A 27244-nucleotide genomic window follows, 5' to 3' on the forward strand; every position below is an offset into this window, starting at 1 on the left:
AGTGATGATTCTTAAAAGGGTAAACTACATTATTAATAATGTTAGTTTAAAAAGATACTCCATCTTTACCAATTTTAGACCCTTTATCAGTCTTACAGAACATCTTTCTTTTTTATTAACCAATTACAGTTAGCGTTTTCAATTAGTAAGCATTCCATCCACAATGCCTATTCTGTAAAAACGGTAACTGCTAAATTTAACACTAAAGCCCAATTTATAATCATGCGTAAGCTCTACGCCGTAGGTTATCCGTAGCTCTGCATAGCCTGACGTGCACCTCGCAAAATGTTTAACAGTGCGTCAGCTCTATGCAGACCGCAAGCGCGGTGATTGCTCTACCAGAACCCCTCCCATCAGGTAAAAAAACTGCGTCAGGTATCTTCATTTGTGACTGTGAAAACAAAGAAGTTGAGGAGTGATTTAACTCAAACTGCAACAAAAGTCGCTTTTTTTAAACTTCCATCATTGCTGGTCTTCTCAAATCATACACAACAAGTTGCTGTTTCTTCTTCGTTTGTGGGTTAACTTGCCAAGCTGCTTCTTCATTGACGGTCGCACTGCTACTGTGGTTACACGCATGGATACTGCCTACCAGCGGTCTGCGCATGTGTTTGCACATAAACGCGGACGATGCCGCGCAAGTATAAATGAAAACCGACATGAAACCTACACCGTCGCGGCTACGCCGTAGGACCTACGCACAACTATAACAAGCCCTTAACCCTTTGAGTTCCACTAGCTCCGTCTCTCAAGAAAGTTGGAGGGCACCCAGCCCTTGCGTGTCTTAGTTGAGTCGAGCACGCGGCAGTACCACCAGCCATTAGGGTTTCTCTCCAACACCTCCAGCCTGGTACCGGCGGGGAAGCTCATTGTCTCTGCATCACCGCGGTAATCGGCGATAGACACGTACTCCTCCCGCAGGTTATTGTGAATGAGATGGGGTTTAGGCTTCACCATGGAAACGGGGACCTTACGCCTCATGCTTTCCATGTTACCTGCACAGGAAGAGGTGGATTGGTCATTGTAGGCATGGTTGGGCAGAGCATCATTTCTGCGTCCCGCTGGCGCTGTGTGTGTGTTAGCAGAAGAGCTGTTTGTGTTGTCTTTGTTGTGGAGAACATTCTGAGGTCTAACCGCGGCCTGCTTAACACCAACGCGACAGTTCTGCTGGTTAGATCTGTGGACGCTTTTCAGGCTTTGGTTAACACGTTGTTCGTTCTTCTCCAGATTTACGCATCTACCCCCCTTTCCAACATCAACCTGCACTGGAATCTCTAGCTCAGAGGCAGGAGTCCCACACAAAGACGTCTCCAAATGCACCTTCTCTGTGTTTTTGGTTTCTGTACCACTTGTATTTGAGCTTTTGATTGGCTGTAGGTAGTAGGTGGGTGCCCAGCCTTCTTCATTCCCCCAGCGAATAAACCACCAACCGCTCCCTTGCTTCTCCACAACCTCCACCTGAACTCCTGCGGGGAAGCTGATCTCGCACGGCTCCTCCTGCTGGTATGCAGCAGTAGTGCGGTACAGATTGGTAGAGCTGTCATGGGATGGAAATGGGAAACATGTCTGGAAGCCAGAAGAGTCATCTAACGAAACAGCGGAGCCAGTTTCAGATCCCTCTGATGTGCGGGAGATTCTGCATTGTATTTGGCCTGGTTGTTCCTGGTTTGCAGACTTTCCAGGCCTCCTGAGGGAGCTACAGTCTGGGTTCCCTGGTTTGGGTCGGACAGATGGTTTAGATTTGGACTCGTCAGCTTGCTGTTTGAGCTTAAGTTGCTGTTGGTTGGGTTTGGATTGTGTATACAGCAGAGAGTTACTTTCAATGCTGGGCTCGATAGTAGGGGCGTCATATTCAGGTGGATCCCACATAGATGCCCGGTGGGATGCAGACAGCGAGTATATGTCTGAGTGGTTGTTCTCCGGACTGGGTGGTACAGGTCTGAACTCTCCATTCGCATAAACACCCTCATCTTCCTCTTCGTCCCCCACCCCCAAAGTGAAGGAAACATTACGCTGAACTAAAGGAGGTGGAGGTTTAGTTGGTGCTTCCCCTGGGAAAAACTCCTGTTCGGGGTCAAATTCCAATCCTACTGTGGGAACGTCATATTCCGGTTCCTCATACAATCTTGTTGGAGGTATGACCTGTGATTCTACGCATGGAAGAGAGTTCTGCTTTTTAATTGGTGGTGCAGGAGGTGGGACCTTGGGGCGGGTCAGTGTGCTGGTTTGACGGTTCACAGTAGGCTTCTTACGTTTGTCGATGTAAGAACAAGGGGCCCAGCCCTCTTTTTCTCCGATTTGAACGTACCACCAGCCTCCAGAGTTCTTCTCAATGACCTGTAAACACAGCATACTGTCGATCATCTACAGAAATCCAACCCAGAGAGACTTTCATAATGTGATCACAGATCTACATTGCAATATCTTTTAATTTTTAATCTGCTTGGTCGTGATCTGTATGGGCCTGGATATAGTTTCAGCCAGACTGATCTCACAGAAAGTCGTGTTATAGTCACGCAAAATTTTATCCATTTATTCTTGTCCATGGCCTGGAATTCAGCTTTTTCGTGCCTTGAGCACAAATGTCTTTTTCGTGACACTGGCACAAATTTTTATAAATAGTTTTATTTATTAGTTTCATTATTGTTTTCTCATAGTTTTTTTCGTATTTTGTTACCATTGTTGCTTGGGGTTGGGGTTAGAATCACTTTCTGTTACTTTTTTAGACATCCTAACCCAAACCCCAACTCTAACCCCAACTCCAGGCGAGAATAGTTTTAAAAGTGGAAGAAAAACATGTAGAAACCAATACATAAAAGTACATCATAACCCACACCCCAAAATCTAACCCCAACCCCAAGCGACAATGATTTAAAAATAGGAAGAAAAAAATTAGAAAACAATATAAAATGACAAGAAAAAGAAAGTGAGATCATGTTGGTTTCAGCATTAACAACATAAACTTACTTCCGGTAAACTTCCGTATAGATTCAATAACAACAGAGTCAAATCTTAGCTGAAGTGCATCAAAAACAACACTGATTTTACACAGTAACGTTCAATCGGTGTATAAACCTCAATGTATATACACCGATCAGCCATAACATTATGACCGCCTTTTGCCTCCAAAACAGCCCTGACCCGTCGAGGCATGGACTCCACTAGAACTTTCACCAATTTCCTTTTTCAGCAATTTCAGCTACAGCAGTTTGTCTGTTGGAGCTGACCACATGGGCCAGCCTTCGCTCCCCATGTGCATCATTGAGCCTTGGCCGCTTTCAGGACAAGTGTAGTTGGTGTGTTAGAAGCAGGAAAAATGGTCAAGCGTAAAGATCTGAGTGACTTTGACAAGGGCCAAATTGTGCTGGCTAGATGACTGGGTCAGAGCATGTCCAAAACTCCAGCTCTTGTGGGGTTCCCTTGTATGAGGTGGTCAGAACCTATCAACAGTGGTCCAGGAAACGCGGTGAATTGATGACAGGGTCATGGGCGGCCAAGGCTCATTGATGCACGTGGGGAGCGAAGGCCGGCCGGTATGGTCCGATCCAGCAGACACATTTTTTTTTGGGGGGGACAAAGTACTCAACGTACAATCATTTAAACACTCTCAAGATGATTCTCACAAATCTCAGTAAATTCCAAATTATTGCAAGATGTGCTTGGAAGTGTGACGTACATCAGCTTTCTGTCCTCCACTGAAACTGATCCCATCTGTCAGGCAGGAGTGGAACTCGGCAATGGTGTAATACTCGGCTTCAACACTAGGGGGATCTGGGGGCTGCGGTAACTGGAAGCCCTAAATCAGGTCAAGAGAAAGGAATATGCTGTTAAGCATATTATAAACCACAGATTGACCTATTTGTGTGAAACGCTTTGTGTGTTATATAAGATAGAAAGAAAGTAAGATGGGGGAGATAGAGAGAAACATACTGACCAGGCTGTTTTCTCTGCGGGGAGGTGGTTTTTGACTGCTTGATGCTGATTCTACATTACATGAAAACAAATTATCTTAAAATATTGTTATGCATTAAAGTTAAGGAAAGAAAGAAAAGAAAAAATCCCAGACAGCAGACATCTCTGTGCCGGATCCACAGAGGTACAGATCTGGTGCAGTTCAGGCCCGGAGTTGTCTGCTGTCTGGGAAAAGAAAGAAGGAAAAAAGAAACTTAAACAATATATAGATAGATGGAATGAAAAAGTAATGAAAAGATGAAAAATCTTGCAAAGCAAATCTTACTGGTCTCCACGCTGTGGACTCTGTGAGGTGCGACTCGAGCAATGGCAGGAGATGGAGGGACAGTTTTATTCTTTGGGGCGGATGGTATTGAAGAACATGCGCTTGCTTCCGGAAGAGCCACAGACACACTGGCGTCTGACACGGATACAGATACACCCGTATCTGAGACAGTGAGACACGCGCCTGTTTCTTTGTGTGGTGGACAGCTAGAGTTCACCTGGTCACCAGATTCCCTCATTGAGGCGCTGCAGCCCATCTTAGCTGCTGTGCTTACGCTGGCAGTGTCTCTGTCACTGTGTGTGTTTCTAATAAAACCATCTGTTTGTTCCGCATCACCATTATATTGTGTATAGGTGTCAGTTTTTGAATGTACAGATGTATTGCTGTGACGGTGGGTGTTGGTGTCATTTTGCGCGTGCCGTTCGCTGCCTGGTTTCTTGTTCAAGAGGTTGCTGATCTCCATAAGGTTTCCAATGATTTCCACTTGACCCTGCATGGCTGGTTTATTTGTCTCTGTTGCCTGGTTGCCAGGCATAACACCATCCTGCATCTTCCGTAGGAAGGCAGCTGGTGCCCATCCCTCTCTTCCTCCATAACTGAGAATGCAAAATGAACCCAGAATGAATAAACTGCAATCCGGACATTAGGTAATAATAATACCACACACCACTAATACAGGTGGCAAATGGCCAGAAAATAATGAAAAACACGTTTAGATGAGCTTAAAGGGAAGAATGAAAACGGTACCGTATAAACCACCAGCCTTCAAGATTCCTCTGGATGACCTCAACTATGACGCCAGTCTCAAAGCCAAGCTCATCCTGACTGGAGCTGCTGTATGGCTGAATAGTGACATAGCGCTCTGCTACAGAAACAAGAAAGACAGAGAGGATTACATACTGTGAAACAGAAAATGCTTAGATGTAAAAAAAAAGTGTAGTGCAAATGTTTTGTTAAACTGTCAACAGTGTCTCCAAACAACTGACATCAGCAAAAAAGCAAACAACTCAGACCTAACTTCACTTTTCTGAGCTATTTGGTGGAAAAGTGGATGTGTGAAGTCAATTAAAGTTTACACACTGCCAAAAATCATTTGCTTAGTTTCCTGGGTAACACTGTATAATAAGCTTACCCTTCCCTTTCGAAACACAAAGTGAAGCTAACGTAGCTGTCACAATGACAGTGTTTCCATTTATGGCGACTTCCATGTAAGGGGACCCGCAGTGTATGTAGAGAAAACAGCTCATTCTAAGTTTTGGGGCGGCAGTGGTTCATGTGGGTTTTCCACAAATCGGAAGGTTGTTGGTTCAAACCTCGGTTCCACCTGACCAACTGTCGGGGTGTCTTTGAGCAAGACACCTAACCCCAGCTGCTCCCGATGAGTTGGCTGGTGCCTTGCATGGCTGACACCGCCGTCGGTGTATGAACGAGTTAGCGAATGGGTGTGAATATAAGGCAACATGTAAAGCGCTTTGGATGGCCATGGGTCTGTATTTTAGTCAATTTACCATAAGTTAAAAAAAAAATTACGAGGTCTTTATACACCACTGATAATATAGTTATGTATATTGCATTTCTGTTAAATTAATAAAAAAAAATCCTCTGCCTTGTACCACACGCTTTCTGATCTATGCAATGCCTCTCCTATCAATCAGCAACAATTCCACCTATTTTGAGGGTAAAATGATTTAAGACATGCTTTTTTCTGCATTAAAATATGCTTATTTCCAGCTCCCCTAGAATGAAACATTTGATTCTTACCGTTTTAGAATCCATTCAGCTGATCTCGGGGTCTGCCGCTACCACTTTTAGCATAGCTTAGCCCAATCCATTCAATCTGATTAGACCATTAGCATTGCGCAAAAAAATAACCAAATAGTTTAAAACTTGACTCTTCTGTAGTTATATCGTGTACTAAGACAGACGGTATTTAGTCCGTATTTAAATAGGTATTTAGATCCCCTTAGTATCTTTCAATAGCAGGGGACTATTTTCTGGCACTACGTAATATCATTGCTCCTCCTGCAGCCATGGTACGGCAGAAAAGTCCTTAATTATTACGCCAGAATGAGAGTATAGTTCCTAGCTATACATGCCTAGAAAATCGCAACTTTAAATTTTCCGTCAGTCTTAGTACACGATGTAACAATGTAATATCAAAACGCTTTGGTTATTTTTGAGCGCGATGCTAATGGTTTAATCAGATTCAATGGATTATGCTAAGCTATGCTAAAAGTGGTACCGCCAGACCCGGAGATCAGCTGAATGGATTCCAAAACTGTAAGAATCAAATGGAAAACAATAAATAATCTCCTCCCACAAATTTTGCGCCTGAAAGGGAAACTCCTAGAAATGCATATGCAATAAGGTCAGTCTCAAAAATAACTAGAACTTTTTAGCGCTAATTATCCACTGCATGTCTTTAGTAAATCACGATAGCTGTTATTTAACGCCAAAATAATGGTTTGCGCTGAAGCAGGCTGTTAGTAAAATCTGGCTCTAAAAGTTACACAATACAGCCTTAAAGATGTTTACATAATTGTATTTAGAAACAAGCAAAAACACAGAGTATTAGCCAAAAAGTCAGGAAATTGATTCTGTGTCATTTTGTATATGCCTATTTCCAGTATTGTAAAACTTAAACATAACAAACATATTTTATAAAAGGTTTTGCCGCATCTTTATAACAAAAAAGCCACTGTATAATGCACTCTAAAAAAAATGATGTTATTTTTAACCCAACATTCTGTCCAAAAGGACAAACCCAGCTGTTGGGTTGAAGTATCCCAGACAATGTTTATATTTGACCCAACAATGAGTTAAACAACCCAGCATAGGTTACATTTCAACCTAATAGGTTGGCTTGGTCCCTTTATGACCCAGTTCTGGGTTGAAATGAAGACATTTAGTTTGTTATCTAATGCAATAACATTATTACATTTTCAGTACAACAAAAGAATCCAAATATTTGAAGTACTGCATGTGTTCTTTGCCATTTTGGTTTAGCAGTGGAAAAACCAAATAAAACATGCAGACATTGCAGAATCTCTGTACCACAAGCGATATTCCTTCTCTCTGTGTGTGTGTGTGTGTGTGTGTGTGTAATATGGGTCAGTGTGTATTGGACCCGGTTGCACAGTAAAAGTCTTTTGGACTAAGGGGTGGAAAATCTGACATCTCTGCTGGAAATGTACAACACAAACATCCACTCCCAAACCGTTAAATGCTCCAAAAATTACATGTGTGTGTGTGTATGTGGGTCCTTTGGCTGTGTGTGCTGACTATATGGTCTTCATCCAAGTAAGACTTCATGTGCTGACATGGCATAAACCTCCATAACAGAGTTCGCCCACAAATCTCAAACTGAATGGAAACTGTGAAGAGTTAAGAGTTGCGTAAGGCAAAGCAAAACAGGACATTTGGCTGTGTTTGTATTTAACGCTAGCCAACAGCTCTGGTATCTGTTGGGAAAGACGTTCCCTGTTTGTTCAACCATTCTTGATTCAGTCTAACGGCAACAAGGGTGATTTAAATAGGTAGTTTAGCAGTGTATCTTTGTCTTACGCTCTGCAGTCGCTGCTTTGTTGCTGTCTCGATGTCTTGTGAGAGAGACTAGGTATGTAGCAGGAACCCAGCCCTGTTCTTCAGCTGTTCTTACAAACCACCACCCTATAGAGACAAAGAGAGAAACACATACCACTGATGTAACTGATTCCAGCTGTTATGTTCAATTGGGTCACATCCCCTCTTTCCTAATAGTTTAACTGGTACTGTGTACATCAACATAAACATATCATTGTAGATGATGACTTATGTTGATCTTTATTTAAAAAAATAAATATATTTGCACTAGGGGGTCTGTGTATGTTTGGCAATACTTGTGAGGACCACAATTTTCACAAATATAATGTTATACTTAAAACACGTTGAGTGGTTGTCACTATTTGGTTTAATGCCAACGGGTTATCTTAACAAAAAGACCTTGACTGCACACATGCATGAACCCTTACTGAAATGTTACAGACCACAAAAATGTTTATGCTCAACACAAGCGCGCCATCACTGGTTGCAGACACCTGCCATGAGTTAGTGGTCTCTGTGTGAGACACTCATCATTAACACAAACAGACACAAACACTCTGATAGGTTGCCAGATCTCCTGTTTATTATAGTGCTCAAAAATACCTTCAGGTTCTTTACCCAGCATGCATCACTCTGCCAAAGCATCATATAGTGTTTTGAGAACCTGGGAGACACACATAAACATATAAACAGGCAGACCGACTGACTCAAAATATTTGAGATACTGCATCTGCAGTCACTCTACTAGAATATATACATGCTTTTAGTTGTGTATATCTGGAAAGCTGTTTTCACGGACTAATGTATTAGAAGCTAAATAGTCGATGGGCTAAGAAAGAAAAGACTGCGACAGAAAAAGACTGGCGTATTCATTTCCTAATGACTTTAACATAAAGATTTTGATACCACACACCCAACCAAAGATTTCCGCAAACAACACACACAACTGTTTAGGAAAGATTCTGGAGGATCCATTAGGATGTCAGAAAGACCTTCACTCAAGTATGCCTTCTGGATGTGGCGGGATTTTTCCACAAACACACACACGCGCATTCATACACTTTATTTGCTTCAAAATGATATCATCTCTATTTGCCAATAAGCTATTAAGCTCTGCATTCAGCCAGGAAACATTATTCGGAAAGTTTTATTATTGAAAATGCAATCTTAATGTTTAAATTCACGTCAACTCAACCAAATGTATCCAAACAGCTGTAAAACTGTCAAAATAACTGAAACTGAATAGCGTATTAAAACCATGATGAGGTTCTAATGAGTTTCTGTGCATGAGAAATTTAAGTTGCACGCTTATCACCATTTGAATGTTTCAAGGAAAATGTTAAATGCATTTTATGAAACATAATGTCAAATTCTAGTTTTATTGATTTACCTGTGTGTGAATTAGTTTAAGGAAATTCTCTCGATTTCAAAAGCAGAATGATTGCAATGGTTGTAAACAGACTTAGGGGCGATTTTCCAGACAGGGTTTAGATTAATCCTTAGTTATTTTAGGACATTCAAGTAGTTTTTACAAACAAACCTTACAAAAAACAATACTAGTGTGCATCTTGAGACAAAACTGATATATGTTAAAATATGTCAGTGCAAGGTGTTTTGAAATGAAAGCAGCTTAAACATGCAATTTAGTCTGGGATTGGGAAAAGCCCTATCTGGGAAACTTCCCTTTAGGGTTTAAGTTCTGCAGTTCTTCCAGCTCTCTAAATAAATGTACATCTAAACTGGGAACCCTTCACCTGAAATTTAAATAAATTAATAAAGCTGGGAGATTTCAGCAGTAACAAGCGGCTTTCGTGGTCAACACGTAACTTCCGGTAAACTCTGCTAAGGGTGGGTTACAGCAAAAAGGATTAGGCCTAAATCTGGTTTAAATCAAATCTTATTTAATAATTCTGTTGCACCAAACTTTAAACCCATTTAAAAGTAATCAGGGTTACATTTCAACTGTCATTTTGATCCAGGTTTAAATTTGACAGTAAAACTAGATTATCTTTAATCCTGTTGCTCCATTACTTTAAACTCTGTTTTAAATCTCAGTGAGGGATTAATGTTAAACTTGCATATGAGGAGGTTTAAATATGTTTAAAGGCGGAGTCCATGATGTTTGAAAGCCAATGTTGATATTTGAAATCACCTAAACAAACACGCCCCTACCCCAATAGAATCTGGACCTTCTGTTGATAGACCCGCCCCACACATGCGCAACCCGGCAAGTATGTCGGTTAGTAGACACGCTCCTTACTGCTGATTGGCTATAAGTGTGTTTTGGTAGTCGGCCCGTCTCCTTTTCCAAAGCGTTTTTCAAACATCGTGGACTCCGCCTTTAAACGGAAGTTTAAGCGAGAGGGGGACTAGTCAGGAATGATGATGTTACTGTTCGCCGAGGTCGAAGTGCTGCAAACTAAGTGCTCTAACGCCAAACAATATAGTTCTCATTTTTATCCGCTTAAAAAAATCGCCACGTTTTATTTTGTGCCACCATTACCCGTGTAACTACTCATGTAACAGTCTTTAAACAGGGAAAACATGGAAGTGATGGTGGCTTCTAAATTGATCCCTGTTTGGATCCTAAGGAATGAATGGGGCTAGGCTAAATGCTAACACATTCACGACATGCTGTACAAACATTAAGTGCACCCATTAAATAAAGATATGTATGTATTAATTAGTCTAAGTTGAGGTAAGAACATAGTAAAATATTGAAAAACGGTGGTGTTTTCCTTTAACAGTGGGATTCAAAATCTAATGTAAAGATTTAATTATCTTAAATTTTAAACAAAGAGGCACACACTAAATTCTGCTGGGTTATTTTCAACCCAATGCTGGGTAAATATTGGAGAAAACACATGTTGTGTTATAAATAAACCTATGTGGCTTGTTGTCAACCCAACTCTTTACCCAGCATGAGTTAAAGCACCCCAGCACTGCACTGAAATAACCCAGCATAGGTTTATTCATTAACCCAACATATGTTCTGTCCAGTATTTACCCAACATTAGGTTAAAAATAACTCTAAATGTAGAGTGCATGTAAAACGTATAACAAAGAAATAGTTACGATTCTGCACTGGATCACTCATAAAAATAGTTTAAAAATTATTGACAATGATAAATCCTTTGTACACAAGGTTAGATTTTCTTGCTTCCACTGAACACACAGATTCTTGGATCATGCTGAAAAAACATAGAGCGTGATCTAAAAAGATGAATAATGTTTTGACGTGATTTTTAACCTAAAATTAATTTATACAAATGCAATAAAGATGCCACCATTTTCACCAGTGGTCCCAAAATTTTGGACCCCAGTGTACATGTTGATGTTTGTGCCTGTATGTAAATGAGAATAGGTGTGTGTGTCACTCACCACTCTCACTTTTCTCGATCACTTCCACTTTCTCTCCTGCCCTCAAACTGATCTCTGTCTTCTCCTGCCGTTGGTAATCTGCCGTCACCACATACACACATCTACACCCCTCTGTACCCAGAGCCTCTCCACACTCTCTCCCTGAGGATGATGGGAAAAAACAAGCCGTGAGCCAGCTGCCCCCATGCCCGCGTCTACCTGAACTGCGCCGAGCCATTCACCGACACTAACACAGCACTAAATCAGCACGCGGGAACCGATCAACGGGTCATCCAAGTGAAGTTTGTCTCTACAAACAAAAGTTCATGAACAACAGATCATCCATGTCCATACAGCCTTAAAGCTCCAAGACAGAAGGTTTAAAGCGATCACAGTTTAACTTCAAGCGCATCCTACCGGCCCTGAGGCCAGGGGTCCATTCGGCAACAGGATTCATATGGGCTCTTGTGCACTGCAAGCTCATAGGATCCTCTATGAGCAGTACAGAGGCCCGACTGAATACAGGACTGGAAAAGGGGGGAAAAGAAAGAAAGAGAGAACGAATAAGGGTAGCTGAGGAAGGACTGAAAGATGAGATGAGGAAAATAAACCAAGCGCTGAAGCCTTGGGGGTGGAGCAATGGAGAAAGGGGAAACAGATGCCAATCAAATGATTCTCCGCCCCTTAAAACAGTTTAAACAGAAACATATGGCCTATGAAAACAGAGCACACACACATGCACAAAACATGCTCGGGATATATTCACATATTCAAAAACACATCCCATCTCTTGGCACACACAACAAAAACAACGCACATTTGAAACACTTCTCATGCTCTTTACTTTAGATCAAACAGCAGCATCTGTTTAAAAAACATTTTTGTTGTAAACTAAAAGATGATAAATGACTTTGTGCGGATGATAAATTACTTTACACCACAGATGGTGTTAATAATGGAATATTACTTTAAAGAAAATGCAGAGCGGTAACAACACACAAAGTGTTGCACACAAATTATGACTGATCTAATTTCAAAAGTTACATTATTTTAGAGATTCTCTTACTGCGTACAAGAATCGACACAGCTGTTAATAAAGACAAATAATTGGCCAATGCATCTGTGTGTATGACAAGTGCCTGCAATGTCCAGCTGCACAAGTGGGATGTTTGCATTAGAGGAAAATGCAGTCTTTAGGGCATTGCATGGACATACAAACCTAAAACCTAAAAACTGTTTTCACTAGTGGGCCAAAACAAAAAATACAATATCTGGGTCATTCTACAAAAAAGGTGGAAATGCTTGTCCCTTGCTTTTGCAGACCCCTTAATCATTTAATTTGACTCAATAATCCCATAATGATATATATTTAATAAATATAGACTGTCCTTAACCTGTGATGAGAGAGTTTATTTATGTAATTTTCTTTTTATTTTCCTTTTTTAAACTTTTTTTTAAATGTCTGGTCCTGAAAATTGCCCTGTCACTTTGATCATACATGTAAGTTGAACTGTGTACTTATTATTTAAAACCATGTTTTTTATAAAACAAATCTAATTTACATTTACCTTTAACCCTGTATGAATTTACTACAACACTGAAATGATAAAAAATACACTATTAATATGAATAATATCAAATACATATTTGTCCCCCAAATTTATGTCATTGGTGTGGTGTTACTCTACCCAAAGCACTTTAATTTTGAAACAATGCATCAGCTCTTTGAAGTTTTTTATGGGTCAAGAGGTCAGTGAAAGAAGTGCAGTGGAGGAAGGCAAAAGGTTTGTGAGATGTCTTACCTTATTTGTCTAAAATATCATGATACGTATATCTAAGAATTTTGAGATAAGATTTTTTGGATGTCATTAGTGTTACTCTTTTTTTATAGCTGGGAGTGTCAAGATCTTTACATAAAAATACATTATACTGAATTAGTATGTAATTGTTATATCTCTGATGAAATAGCACATGGCTAATACACACTGTAAAAAAATTCTGTAGAAATTACAGTATTACTGGGTATTACTGGCAACTAGCTGCCAGTAACTTACTGTAGATTTTACATTTATGTTATTTACTGTCAACAGTTTGTTCAAAGTTAAATGAACATGAAACATTTTCAGTCTTTTTCTTCTACAGTAAGTTACTGGCAACCAGCTGCATAATTACAGAACATTTTTTACAGTGCAGCCATTTTGTTAAAATGTTTGTTTTTTCTGTAAATTGTCATTAGTGTTACCATCATTGGTGTTACCGTCATTGGTGTTACGTCTTCTCTAATGAGTACTTCCTAGGCACTATTCCTTTAACTAACCAACATAAAAGCATACATACAAAAAAGATGGAAAAATGTTTAAGTTTATAAGTTTTATCATATTCATTATCTATTATTATATTCTCATATTGTCAGGTATTGAAGATATAACATCATGGATTCTTTATTAAAATGTATTAAAAATTAAACATAGATTAAGCTCCTCGTTTTGCGGATTCATAGATTTGACAAGTTAATTAATGCTATAGAAGTTTTTGGTGTTTTGAAATAAGTTCATTTAAGCAGATTTCCATCACCCGAATTCCACCTTTTCTATATAATGACCCATCTGGTGGACATAAAATTTAAGATACTCTGTATTAACTTTACTAATCTTTCAAATCATGCTAAAATCACATTGTTGTACTGAGTATGGATATGGTTGAATCACAGCTGTGCTGATACTAATCTTGCTAATATTTTGTAAAATGTAACTGAAACTTTTTTTGTCCATCTGAATACATTTACATACAGTATGCCATTTAGCAGATGCTCTGGATACGTTAGGATAATTCTTGTATATTTTAACTGTATTTTCCAGTCCTCATTCACATCCTACAGCAATCCTCAAATTTCCACAAAAAAAGCAGAAAATTTTACACTTTTAGTATAACCTGTACTGTTTATTCCTCTCTTACGTTCACTTTTTCTCTCTGTCTTGCTCTCAGTTTCTTTCTTTGCTTTTCTTTGACTGCCCCCCACTCCTTTTCCTCCATCACACTGAACCCATTTCCTTTCTGCCACGTCAACGGCCTCCCTCTGAACTGCTTTTTCTGCAAAATCACAGAATATCTCTCTCTGTCTATCTCTCTCTGTCTATCTCTCTCTCTCTCTCTCTCTTTCTTCTCTCTCTCTCTCTCTCTCTCTCTCTCTCTCTCTCTCTCTCTCTCTAACCTCAACATCATATTTTCTGCATGTTTTTCATAATGAACTGAGTTGCCGTCAAAAATAAATAAATAAATCCAAAAGCACAATGTTCCCACATACTCCATAAATCAGTCTGCACATGAAATATTGTGCACACCCTCAAAAACATCCAATTATTTAAATCAATTGTTTTCTTGCTGTTGTCTTTTTTTCTGCTTCTTTCATATCACTATATAATGCACAATGACATATATAAGTAAACATAATGCAACAAGTTAATTGAAGTACTTTATCTCTGTAACTTAACTAAAACGTAAAGCAGGGCATTGTTTCTGTCCTACATATGACATAGCCACACAGTCACACACGCTTTAGTGTTTCCATTTGACTATGGTGGAGGAATGCAGAGTTGCATAAGAGAGACAGCAGAACTTGAGCTCTCATTTCATACTGACTGAACAATATAAAACAAAGCACAATGCACATCAACAGAGGCAGTAGCTCTTCTTCGTTTGCAGACATATGCATGCAAATAATGAATTATATGACAGTTGTTTGACTTGGAAATTATATATAAAACATTGGTGTTTAATCCATTTTTAGGCTGGTAGCACATTATGAGCAGGGCACAAACGTACAGGGAGTGCAGAATTATTAGGCAAGTTGTATTTTTGAGGATTAGTTTTGTTATTGTACAACTACAGTGCTCTTGGTCAATTCAAAATGTTAACAAACCCTCAAACCTGAACATTTAAGTAGTAAAAGTGAAATTTTGGCTTTCTTAAGAGAATATTTCTATGTACATCATTATTAGGCAACTATTAGTGTGCAGAATTATTAGGCAACTAAATGAAAAACAAAGATTTTACCATCTCACTTGTTTTTTTTTTTCAACTGTTAAAGTGAGAATAATAAACAAACTCTACATTTACAAAAAAATTAATAAAACAATAAAAAAACAGCCACAAGCCTTCCATTCACGGATTCAGTCAGTTTCTTGATCTGGTCTGAACCAACATTTTGTGCAGACGCAACCACAGCCTCCCAGACACTGTTCAGAGAGGTGTACGGTTTACCTTGACTGAAAATGTCCTGTTTAAGAAGGGATCAAAAGGTCTCAATAGGGTTTAAGTCAGGTGAAGAAGGGGGACATGTCATTAGTTTTTCATCTCTAAGGCCTTTACTGGCCAGCCATGCAGTGGAGTACTTTGATGCATGTGATGGAGCGTTGTCTTACAAAATAATCAGTCTTTTTGAAAGATGCAAACTTTTTCCTGTACCACTGCTTGAAGAAAGTGTCTTCTAAAAATTGGTAGTAGGTCTGAGAGTTGTTTTTTATTTCCATTTTCAACCCAAAAAGGTCCAACAAGCTCATGTTTAATAATACCTGTCTGTGCCTGCCTGCCTGTAATGTAGAAGACACTTTCTTCAAGCAGTGGTACAGGAAAAAGTTTGCATCTTTCAAAAAGATATATATAGAATAATTCGGAACTCCCTGTATGCGGGGTTAATTGTAACAGGGCCCAGAAATCTGTGCTTTTGGTCTTTTTCTCTTACTGTCAGAAGATGATCTCCTGTGAATTATGTCACCAAATTCAACCTTATATTATTTTAATCACTGTCTTGTTACCTAAAACATAACACTATTTTGAAACATGTCAGCAACTCCTAGTAACTGATAATTGGGATTGAAAACATTTTTGCACAGCGAGGTTAGTTGTCACACAGTGTTACAATTAAGCCTCAGGTATACAATGATAATGAAATGAAAACAATGTAAATACATTATATTCAAAATGATACATGTTAATACAATATCAGGGGAAATAACTGACGATTATGATTTTTTTGTCTTTATATGCATAGATGCATAATACAAAGATGAAGGATTATGGATGGATCAATGAATGTGCAGATATCTATCTATATAGGCAGATATATAAACAATACCTTTAGTATATCTTTAGTATATAGACAGAATTTTGTTGATTTTTTGTTTAAACAAAATTTTCTAGCAGGTGTTACAACAAACCCTCGGTTTGTTACAGTTAACCCCACCTATGGGGAGAGTTGTAACGTTTGCACTCCTGTCACTTTTGGTGTAATTGTACAATAACGGTAGGTCCCACAAACAAACTTTGAATGTTTATTTGTAGCAGAGATGTGTGTGTTGATTGTGTAAAAAATATGAATCTAACTTAAATATGTGTTAATGATAGAGCCAAAGCCAAAAAGCATTTGTGCCCAGCTCTCCCCTACTTTTGTCTGCTGGACAATGTAATAAGACGGTAGCACATAGCAAATGGTAATTGGATACTATTTTCTGGGTAACAAGGGCTTAGAAATATTTTCATATAATTATAAATATTTTCAGTAAATATAAGCCATGTTTTTTGTCTGATGGTTTATGGAAATGTTTTAGGTCACTACCAGCTTTGTTTCTTTAGCAATCAATGACAATTTAAAGATGCAAACAGAAAAAAATGGCTTCTTCAGGCAAAAGGCAATATTTAGTGTGACCAGTCTTGGCACACTTGGCAGTCTTTTGTGGAGACCTAAAGTTATTAACACTTTTATTTTTGACACTTTAGCTTATCATTTTATTATTTTCTTTTTTAAATACTGCATATAAATGTATTTTCTATTCGTAAATTAAGAAAGAAAAAAAATTATATGTGATCACTATATCATTGCAAAAACAACAAAGCTAATGATGGTATGGTGGCCTACGACTTTTGCACAGTACTGTATACTTTTTCACATTATTTGAGCTTGAACTGTCCACTCAATATGGCCTTAGTAACCATAACTGTACTTTAAGTTACTCAACAGAAACATTAAAGCACAACAGCGCACCCTAGTGTACAACAAGACAAAGTGTAATACTCTAGTAGTAACATCTGTCATGAACAAATAAAGGTGGGCTGTGAAATAAAACTAAATTCTGAAATGTATAATAATAATAAAAATAGCTTATGATCCTATCATGGGATCTTGCTGTGCTGGTGGACATCAGTTTCTGCATGTGTTTTTTGTGGACGAAAACATTAGGGAGCTGCAACATCATATTATTAAAATGTTTTCTATTAAAGGGGCACTCCACTTTAAAAAAAAAATAGGCTCATTTTCCAGCTCCCCTAGAGTTAAACACTTGATTTTTACAGTTTTGGAATCCATTCAGCCGATCTCCGGGTCTGGCGGTACCACTTTTAGCATATCTAATCCATTGAATCTGATTAGACCATTAGCATCGCACTCAAAAATGACCAAACAGTTTGGATATTTTTCTATATTTTGAAACTTGAATCTTCTGTAGTTATATTGTGTATATGATATTACTCAGTGCCTGAAAATAGTCCCCTGCTATTAAAAGTTACCAAGGGGACTATTTTCGGGGGCTGCGTAATATCATTGCGCCTGCGGCAGCCATGGTACAGCAGCAAAGTCCTTGATTATTACGCCAGAATGAGAGTATAGTTCCTAGTAGGGTGACAAGATGTCCTGAAAAATTCGGGACAGTCCTGAAATCTAAACTGCTGTCCCGAATCCTGAATCCTGCTCTAATTGTCCCGAAAATTATACTGAAGCAAAATCTTGAGTATTGTCTGGTAAAACATGAGCGAGAAGGTTGAGTCATCCTGCAGCCAGCCCCTGGCGGCTGCTCATTGGCCGCAGCATCTTGTTTGTTATATATATATATATATATATATATATTACTGCAGGCACGCATTAAGATATGCACTGATAAGGCACGGAGTGCTGGCAGCAGTTAAAACCTCCGCGAAATATGTTGACGTTGAGCTCCAACAACCTCGGTAGCTCAAGTGTGATTTCAAAGTTGAATTGTTTCTATTAATTTATCTAATTCATCTATATGCACAAAGACGATAGGACCTTTATGTCCCTTTTTTGTTTAAAAGAGTAGATTAAGAAAGTGAAAGTTGCAGCAGCCGCGAGGACAGTTGAAAGTGCAGGCAGTGACAGTCAGTCACGTGAAGGAGTCAGATTGGTCGAAGGCGAGGCACTGTGTTCAAAAAATACTTCTATACGTATTATATAAATTTATATGCATATGTACTTAAATTTATAAAAATATGATTGCTTCAGTAACTTCAGTTTGAAATTCATTATCTTTTATTATTAAATAAAATAAATTAATTAAACTATTATTGGATGATCCCCCTGTCCCGAATTTCAGCCAATCTCATCTGGTCACCCTAGTTCCTAGCCATATCGGCCTAGAAAATCTCAACTTTTCTGTCGGTCTTAATACACAGTCTAACTACAGAGGAGTCAAGTTTTAAATAGGAAAAATATCAAAACTCTTTGGTCATGTTTGAGCGTGATGCTATTGGTCTAATCAGATTTAATGAATTATGCTAAGCTATGCTAAAAGACCGGGAGATTGGCTGAATGGATTCCAAAATGGAAAAAATCAAATGTTTAACTCTATTGGAGCTGGAAAATGAACCTATTTTCAAAAAGTGGAGTGTCCCTTTAAGCTTTGCTGTAGCCATGCCTCTGTATTCTCTCCAGAGTGTATCCCTTCTTAGCAAAAAAGACACATAAAAATCAACGTCTTCAATGGCGCAGGCAATTGAGTGTATGGAACTGACTTTTGATGCAATGCCGCTTGATCAAATTCGCCTTTTTCCGACCTCGCTCTTCTCCCTATCACATATCACAGTGCAAAGGCATTTATTTTTAATAAAAATCGATTGAAAAGTGGAAATAAAAAGTGCCGAATGAGTGTTTATTAAGAAAAAAAGTATTTATTGGGTAGGGTTAGAGGTCGGGGAGGGTAACTGATACTGTTATTGTCACCTATTGTAAATAGAAAATATATCTACTTAATCTCTTTCTTTCTCACGTGCTCTCTCAACATTTTGTTATCTTAACGTTTATGTAAGCAGTTCTAAAGAAATGCCACGTAGAGAATTTCATATACAAATATTATTTACATTTGCACCTTCTACATAATTACAAATTAAACAATATTATGCCCCTGATTTGACCCACACAAAAAATACTTGGTTGCTTTATGTCACCAATTATTATATGTTTTATGTATATTCATAATTATAAGAATACGCATAAAGAATTTTTGTTTTCAAGTTTTACCATTTTCCTTTTAGGATTTTATAATGTTGACATAACAGTTGTTTGCATAAGCATAAACTAATTTGTTCACATTTGCTTTCTTATCTTTAAACAAATATCAGGATTCCAGGAATCCCACTCCACTGATGTCTTCATCGTATTCCACATCATCACCAGACTTGTTCCTACTGCAACGCTGGCGACCATGCAGGCCTTTTATCACATTTTTTTTTTCATATTTTATTTAAATAGTTATTCTTCAGGCTTTTATTAACTATTACTATTTTAGCTTGAAATTGCAATGGTACAACAATGCAACTCCCTGCTGATAGGATCTGAGTTTCTTAAAAGCAACCTGTGTGTGTATTTGAGCATTAAACGCAACTAAGATTATTCAATAACCCATCTTTATTATTATTCAATCACTTTATCTACTGCCCGCTGTTTTCTCATTCATCTCTGTATCTGCATTGTGGTTTTTCCCACGAGTTGATATTTTAGTATGGACTCTAATTAGACCTATAATATCTGCAAGCCATATCCATAGTGGGATCTATCCATTTGGTTGGATCTGTCACTACCAAGCCAGTTGTTGTTGCCAAAACTATCTGCTTATACACCACTGCACTTGCTTCAGTCTCCATTAAGCCATCCATATGTACTCAATTAACACAATTATCCACAATTAGACACATATAAAATAAGCCTATTTGCCTCTGACACAAAGTAAACATTGTCAATTATGAAATATGTAGAATTGATATGAAATTTATTTGCAAACATGCATTCGTCGCTAGTCTATCTAGAACTCAGTAGCAGGGCCCAGTTATAGAAATTTTCCTAAGAAAGAATGTTTAAAAAAAGGTCATTCACATTCTTTACGTTAGATTCAATAAAAGAAACATCCGTTCCATATTTATTGTTATTCTAAATGTATAGTTTGTATGGACGGTTTCATCAGACGCACACGTGTTGTCGCAAATACGCTTCTGAACCGAAGTGAACTTCTTGTCTGTATTTATTGGTCTGGCCTGGCTATTTACATATTTTGAAAACATCAGCAACACACATGGCACTCCAAACACTTATTTTGAATTTGCACCACTTGGATGAGCAGTCACGAGCCGCCACTGATGACCACCTGCCTAATATTGTGTAGGTCCCACTTTTGCCACCAAAACTTCACAAGACTTCACTAGACCTCTAAAGGTATGCTGTGGAATCTGGCACCAGTGTTGGGGGTAATGCATTACAAGTAACGTGCATTACATACACTGTAAAAAAAAATCTGTAGAAATTACAGTATTACTGCGTATTACTGGCAACTAGCTGCCAGTAACTTACTGTAGATTTTACATTTATGTTATTTACTGGCAATAGTTTGTTCAAAGTGAAATAAACATTAAACATTTTCAGTCTTTATCTTCTACAGTAAGTTACTGGCAACCAGCTGCATAACTACAGCAAATTTTTTACAGTGTAATAATATTACTTTTCTGAAGTAACGAGTAATGTAACGCATTACTTTTTAAATGTACACATTAATATTTGAGTTACGTTTTTAAAAAAGAAATGCAAGTTACTTTTTTAGTTTAATTAATTCAATAAAAAAATATGTACTGAATTAAACTAAACGTAGTCACATGCACTGTATGCGTACACGCCTGTGTGGTAACAGTTTGAGTCAGAAACTGAGATGGCAGGCCAGAGCTCAACGTTTTTGTGATAAAAAACACTTGCAAGGCCTGAAAGAAATCAAGCAAAAGTAACGAAAAGTAACTAAAAGTTACGTAAGCATTACTTTCCATGAAAAGTAACTTTCCCCAACACTGTCTGGCACCAATACGTCAGCAGCAGATCCTTTAAGTCCTTTAAGTTGCGAGGTGGGGCTTCAATGAATCAGAGTTGTTAGTCCAGCACATCCTACAGATGCTCAATTGGACTGAGATCTGGGGAATTTAGAGGCCAACTTGACACCTTAAACTCATTGTTGTGTTTCCCAAACCATTCCTGAACCATTTTTGCGCAATATGCTGAAGAGGCCAATGCCATCAGGAAATATCGTTTCCATGAAAGGGTGTACATGGTCTGCAACAATGCTTAGGTAGGTGGTACGCATCAAAGTAACATCCACATGAATGGCAGGACCCAAGGTTTCCCAGCAGAACATTGCCTAAAGCATCACACTGCCTCCGTCGGCTTCCCTTCTTCCTATAGTGCATCCTGGTGCCATGTATTCTCCAGGTAAGCGACGCACATGCACCCGGTCATCCATGTGATGTAAAAGAAAACGTGATTCATCAGACCAGACCACCTTCTTCTATTGCTCCGTGGTCCAGTTTTGATACCCATTGTAGGTGTTTTTTGCCGTGGAAACGTCTACATCTTAAAAACAAAAATGACTTGCACCACATTTGATGTTTCAGTTGAAGTTAAACTATTTAACTTGCACATTGCTAATTCATTGGAAGTACGGAATTTGGTTTCATAGCCAAGCAATTATCATAACAATAACAAGAACTAACAAGGTAGTTCAGGATGTTTATATAGGCTTTATTTAAAGATCTACGGTATATCAATCAACCATAAATCAACATTCACTAAAAACAGCACCTGACGCACTACACAGTCACATTGTAACTTATAACTGACAGTTGGGGGGGGGGGGTTAAACACACACACACACACACACACACACACACACACACACACACACACACACACACACACACACACACACACACACACACACACATACATATAGAGGTGTGTGAAGAATTCCTAAATCAGTCAGTAATTTTGTTTTGCTGTACTTCATCTCAACTTGAATATTACTGTCATATTGCTATTCATCTCAACATGGTAGTGTACATTTAACTGCTTATCTTAAACTGCTTCTGCTTTAACTGCAGATTTCTTGGGAAAATGCCAAAAATGTATTTATATTTTTTGCAATATGGTAAAATATAATTTTTTGTAAAATGTAACAAGAAAACTTTATATATGAGTCTAAAGAGTCTTTACATATGCTGGAGTAAAATTTAGCATCTAAATTATTTAAAAAACATTTTTATTCTAAAATATAACATATGATTATTTTCTGTTTGTAATCGGGTTCTTTATAGCAATATGTTTTTGCATGCAATGCTCATCATGTAATGATTTTCATGCTACATCAGTTTGTTAATGTCTGACTTATTTTGTTCTCATTTTCAGCTTAGATTGCTTGTGTTGTGTACAGTAGTGGTCTACTGCCACAGCTGCTCCCTTTATGAGTGGAGAACTGAAGAAAACTTAAGTAATCCAGAAGGTAATGAAATGTGTTTTTAACATGTTTACTGGGTCCCACTTAATATTGCGTGTCACCATTTTATACCTTTTACTTGTTGTGTTTTTCTGTGTAGGTTTATTGGTGGGTTCAGGGTTGCGTTGTAATTATTGTACATGCATATATTTTAAATGTATAAGTTTAACAACATTTAACACTTTACTGAAATGTTTCTCATGATCTTAAAAATATTTAATCTTTAGGTTTATGCTTTTTACTTTATACAAATTACTTTTGTAGAGAAAAATATATTTGGAGCAACATTTTAATTTCTTACATTAGAAAGCTAATTTTTTTATTTATTTTAGAAATGGATGACTTGGATTCAAAAATAAAAATACAGTCATTAAGGGCCAAATTTACTAAATGTGCAAATGAGCGCAGGAACACAATTTAAAAAAAGCACAGATAGGAGTGGTAACAGGCTCGTTTGAGATTACCAAATTATATGCAGAACCGAGCAAATTATACGCAGAATCGATCACCGTTGATCGCTGCCTGCAAGATGCATGCACTGAAAAAATGAATCATTCAATTTACTCAATTTTTGAGGTGGGTGGACGCAATCAATGTATTTAAGCTACATTTAGACAAAAAAATTTTGAAAAACAAAATAACAATTTTTGTTTGAATGTAGCTTAAATAAATTGATTGCGACCACTTACCTTAAAAAATTTAGTAAATTGAATAATTCATTTTTTTTTCAGTGTGCCGGTCAGAAAAGTGTCAGAGTTACGTCCGACCTGCTCTGATGTGGCGCTGAATTGTGCCAAAAACTCTCACGATGGCGAGGCGGGCGCATTGGATTCTGCAGGACGCAGTTGTTCTCCACTGACTGCGTTATTAGGCTCGTTTGAGATGAGCAAATAATGTGCAGAATCGATCACCGGTGATTGCCACAAGATGAATGCCGGTTAGAAAAGTGTCCCGGTTACGTCCGACTTGCTCTGATGTCACGCTGACGAAAAACTCTTGCGATGGCGAGGCAGGCTCGTCGGATTCTGCAGTCAGACTGCATTGCCAAAAACACGGTGGGAAAAGACTGGCTGACGACACAGATTAATGCTCATTGGCCCGGGTATGTCAGCTGATGACTTCTTAATTCTAAAATCTTCAACTTGTTATTGACTTTTGACGTTTATATTTTCTTAAACTTCCTTAAACTTTTGTAATGGTGCTGAATTTTCCTGTGAGCTGTTTAAATTTCATACAACAGAAAATAATTGACTGATGTTTTTACGTAAAGTGCCAATGGTCGGACATTTTTGGCTTCAATTCTTTACAATGGAAGGAAGCAACGTCGCATCGTCCATCTTTTTTTAAAATCTATGTGTACGACTTAACAGCTCTTTTTTAACTCCTCCCCTCACTGCATCTGCCTGGTCTCCTCTAAAATTCAGGAGAGGCAAGCCAAATCCCAAACAAACCTATTATCTGTAGGTTATTTACTAAAAGGTGCAAATGAAATAACACAGGCACAACAGCTAATTTCCATAATGATCAACACAATCTACTAAGAGCAGTGCAAATTAGTTCCGTGTCACAAATAAGCAAAGCTGATGAGGTGCAATGATCTACTAACGCCTGATGCGCTTGAGTTCAGCACCACGGACATCGCAGAGGAAAATCCGGGGTGAGAAATCTCAACTAATGAAGCAATTACATTGAAAAGAACTGGAGGACTAAAAAAATGAAGGTTTACAAGAAGTTTTGATATGCCTTGTATTGTGTGACTTCTTGTAGTGACTTCTTTTTAATTTCCTCCAGCAAATAAAAAATAACATGGCATGGAATAATTTTTTCCTCTGGCATTCCAAATAAAATACGTTTTAAAAAATCCTTGTACCACGCGCTTTCTGATCACTGATGCCTCCTCCTATCAGCAACAATTGCAGCAAATTTTTAGAGCAAAATGATTTAAGACGTGCTTTTTTGGCATTAAATAATGGCGCAAAAACCATTAAAATCACATGGGCAAACATTAGTAACTCTCCACCTATCAATTTTGCGTCTGGAAGGGAAACACCTAAAAAATGCATATGCAATAAGGTCAGTCTCAAAAATAACTAGCCCACATCTTTTCAGCTCTAATTATCCACTGCGTGTCTTAAGTAAATCTCGGCAGTTGTTATTTAACCCCAAAATGGTGGTTTGTGCTGGCGGTAACTGTAGTAAATCTGGCCCTAAGAGTTCAGATAGATGGGAATTCCTTCTGTAGCCTGCAAAAAAGAAGAATTAATTTTTTTTGAATGGTATGTGTGTACCCAATCTTGTATACATTTTTCTTATATAAGTACAAAGTAGTTAAAGACAACTAACATGAAGTGGAACAATTTATTATTTATGAGATTTAAATTACAATATTTGTAAAACGCTTTGCTATTGATTATTCAGATTGTTCTGACAAGGACGGAAACATCCACACGTTTAACACTGAGTGGGAGGACGATACTCAAAACTGTGTGTGTAGCACTTATGGAACAATCTGTTGCCCAAGGTACAATAGCACTATATACTTGTGTCCATTTTTCATTTCCCTGTATTTATTCTCTATATGAAGGACTAGATTATATTAAGGCTGTTGATATTTTACACATTATTATAGTCCACTTTAGAGTACAAAATACAGCTCTGGAAAAAATACGACCCAACTGAGTTTGCCTTTAATCAGCATCTGCATACATGGTGGTCATTCAATTCCAGACAGTGTCTGTTGAATTCCAACCGAAGCAAACCTCAGGAGTGACGTAAACATACACAGTAGCAATGTGACAAACTGATAGATAGCATGCTGAGACACATATAAGCTGTTGTCAATATAAATCTGCCAAAACAATTGTGTCTACAGATTTGGCTTTGGAGTGACTGATTTCTTTCCTGATTACTTCGGAGCATTTTCTGCAAATGATGAGGAGTAAGTGGATTATGAATCATATATAGCATTACTGGGTTTCATTGGGTCTAAATTTGCCATTGTATTTGTGTTGAAATAGATATGGATCTGGTCCTGGATTGATCCCTGAGGAGGGTTCAGCATTTGTCTAAGGGCTTTCAAAGTATAACATCTTGAGGAACAAAGATGGCTTTACATTATTATTATACTAAATACACACACATTTAAACTCTACCAAATGAGCTGGCTTATGCCACATTTTAAATAAACATATGAGCATGCATTTGTATTGTTTTTGTGAATTTACCTAAAAAAGAAAAATGTGTGTCAGACCAGTGATTCCCAATCGGAGGTACGTGTCTCCCAGGGGTGCATGAAGAGTTTCCGGGGTACACGAAAATATTTAGAATTTGCTTTATTCTTAATCATTAATCAGGGTTCCCACATCTTAGTTAACTTCAAATTCAAGGACCTTTCAAGGACTTTTCAGGTCCAATACCCTCAAATTCAAGGACTAAATGTGGGGACACGTTTCAAGTGAGAGCAAGGTCAGATCGTGTTACCTTTTAAGGTACATTGTTACAGTTTCCTTTCGAGGGAACTCGCGCTGCGACGCTGCGGTGACACTTTGGGGGGACCTCCAGGGGTAAGTGCGTCTGAATGTGTATATCAAATTCAGGCTTAACGACAAAGACGGTGCATGGGAGCCAGGAAGTATATCGCTTTCTGAAATATTGCCAAAGACGGTGTTACAGGGACACAGGAAGTATGGCAAGGGAGACGCAGTGTCTCGTTCCCTTCTCAGGGAACAACAGTTATATACGTAACCCAAGAAGTTTTCATGTGTGAAACACAACTATGCAAAAAAACATTTTGGTATGAATCAACATTCACATACAGAAGATATAAGCATTTAAAGGGAACAGTTTAGCAATTGTGCTTAAAAAGTCTTGAATTTTTATGATATTATCCTACACTACACAGGGAATAATATGGGTTTTTTCTTTCAGAAAACTTCTTGCATAAAATAGATTCAGGCACTTTGAATGACCTGTATTTATGTATGTATAGACCGTTTCAGCAGTAATAACATAAACAAGCGGCTGTCGCGGTCCTCACGTAACTTCCGGTAAACTCCGCTAAGAATAAATAACAACAAAGTATTTGTTTAAACTTATTTTATTTATATAACAAGCAAAAAACAACACATAGATTACCTAGGAAACCAAAACATTTGTTATTTTCGACGATGCATTTGTTCAAGAGATCAGTTTAGCAAATAGTCAGACCATTAAAAAACGAAACCGGAAGTAAGGTTCGGATCCAGACATGTATCACGTGCATCCGATAAAACCGTCTATATAGATTTTACTTTTTTTAACAAAATTTTCTAGCAGGTGTTATGGGGAGAGTTGTAGCGTTTGCACTAGTGTTTATTTGTTGCAGAGATGTGTGTGTTGATTGTGCAAAAAAATATTAATCTAACTTAAATATTTTTTAATGATAGAGCCAAAGCCAAAAGCATTTGTGCCCGGCTCTCCCCTACTTTTTCTGCTGGAC

At 38.1% G+C, this 27244-nt stretch overlaps 2 protein-coding genes across 4 annotated transcripts; one reads left to right on the top strand and one right to left on the bottom strand.

The window, feature by feature from the left end:
- Nucleotides 1-455: 455 nt before the first annotated feature.
- sh3pxd2ab (SH3 and PX domains 2Ab) lies at nucleotides 456-11771 on the bottom strand. Of its 3 annotated transcripts, XM_055172864.2 has the most exons (8): nucleotides 11201-11334; nucleotides 8423-8483; nucleotides 7802-7906; nucleotides 4985-5102; nucleotides 4238-4833; nucleotides 3935-3984; nucleotides 3677-3796; nucleotides 456-2337 (listed from the first exon to the last, which is right to left on the bottom strand). In XM_055172864.2, the coding sequence occupies exons 2-8, from the start codon at nucleotides 8442-8444 to the stop codon at nucleotides 736-738; spliced, it is 2613 nt and encodes an 870-aa protein (XP_055028839.2). In that variant the 5' UTR covers nucleotides 8445-8483; nucleotides 11201-11334; the 3' UTR covers nucleotides 456-735. The 3 variants fall into 3 exon arrangements, with proteins under 3 accessions (XP_055028839.2, XP_055028838.2, XP_055028837.2); XM_055172863.2 differs by lacking the exon at nucleotides 8423-8483 and having other exon boundaries at nucleotides 4985-5099; nucleotides 11201-11771; XM_055172862.2 differs by lacking the exon at nucleotides 8423-8483 and having other exon boundaries at nucleotides 11201-11770.
- A 10441-nt stretch (nucleotides 11772-22212) lies between these two features.
- Nucleotides 22213-25967, top strand: LOC141365168 (uncharacterized). The gene is made up of 5 exons (XM_073869143.1): nucleotides 22213-22325; nucleotides 22680-22773; nucleotides 25186-25288; nucleotides 25640-25705; nucleotides 25785-25967. The coding sequence occupies exons 1-5, from the start codon at nucleotides 22323-22325 to the stop codon at nucleotides 25834-25836; spliced, it is 318 nt and encodes a 105-aa protein (XP_073725244.1). The 5' UTR covers nucleotides 22213-22322; the 3' UTR covers nucleotides 25837-25967.
- The last annotated feature ends 1277 nt before the right edge of the window (nucleotides 25968-27244 follow it).

Source organism: Misgurnus anguillicaudatus, chromosome 7, assembly GCF_027580225.2.
Source record: "Misgurnus anguillicaudatus chromosome 7, ASM2758022v2, whole genome shotgun sequence".
In the NCBI taxonomy this organism is placed as follows: Eukaryota; Metazoa; Chordata; class Actinopteri; order Cypriniformes; family Cobitidae; genus Misgurnus; species Misgurnus anguillicaudatus.